The sequence below is a fragment of the Mesitornis unicolor genome, unplaced genomic scaffold, assembly GCF_000695765.1.
Source record: "Mesitornis unicolor isolate BGI_N332 unplaced genomic scaffold, ASM69576v1 Scaffold42197, whole genome shotgun sequence".
Lineage (NCBI taxonomy): Eukaryota > Metazoa > Chordata > Aves > Mesitornithiformes > Mesitornithidae > Mesitornis > Mesitornis unicolor.
In genome coordinates, this window is record NW_010196525.1 from 1 (window position 1) to 506 (window position 506).

General features: G+C 55.7%; 1 protein-coding gene across 1 annotated transcript; it reads left to right on the forward strand.

Moving 5' to 3' along the window:
- Positions 1-115: 115 nt before the first annotated feature.
- On the forward strand, positions 116-382 carry ANAPC15 (anaphase promoting complex subunit 15; the record flags this gene model as incomplete). The annotated part of the gene is made up of 2 exons (XM_010188509.1): positions 116-253; positions 335-382. Coding segments are annotated over 2 exons (186 nt in total), but the record flags the coding sequence as incomplete, so codon positions are not given.
- Positions 383-506: the final 124 nt, after the last annotated feature.

Here is a 506-nt window from a genome sequence, read left to right on the forward strand (position 1 = left end):
GAGGTGGGTCCTGGGGGGAAAAAAGGGGTCCCTAACCCCTCCCTGAGGGATTTTTTTGGGGGAGGGGGTGTATTTTGGGATTGGGGGGCCCGCTGCTGAAGCTGTGTCCTGGCAGCATTATGATGAGGAAGAGGAAGAGGATGATGAGGACGATGAGGACAGCGAAGAGGACTCGGAGGACGACGAGGACATGCAGGACATGGACGAGATGAACGATTACAACGAATCCCCCGACGACGGGGAGATTAATGAGGTAACAAAACGGGAGGGGGGACACCCCAAACTGCCCCCCCCAGCTTGAAGTTTGGGGTGTCCTAAACCTTCCCATCCCCAGGTGGACATGGAGGGGGCCGAGCAGGACCAGGACCAGTGGATGATTTGAGCCGGGACTGGGACGAACTGGAGAGAAACCCCCCAACACGGCAGCGCTTTGGTGACACCGCCGTGGGGTTTTTTTTGTTTCTAATAAATCCCTTTTTCACAGAATCACAAACCGTTAGGGATTG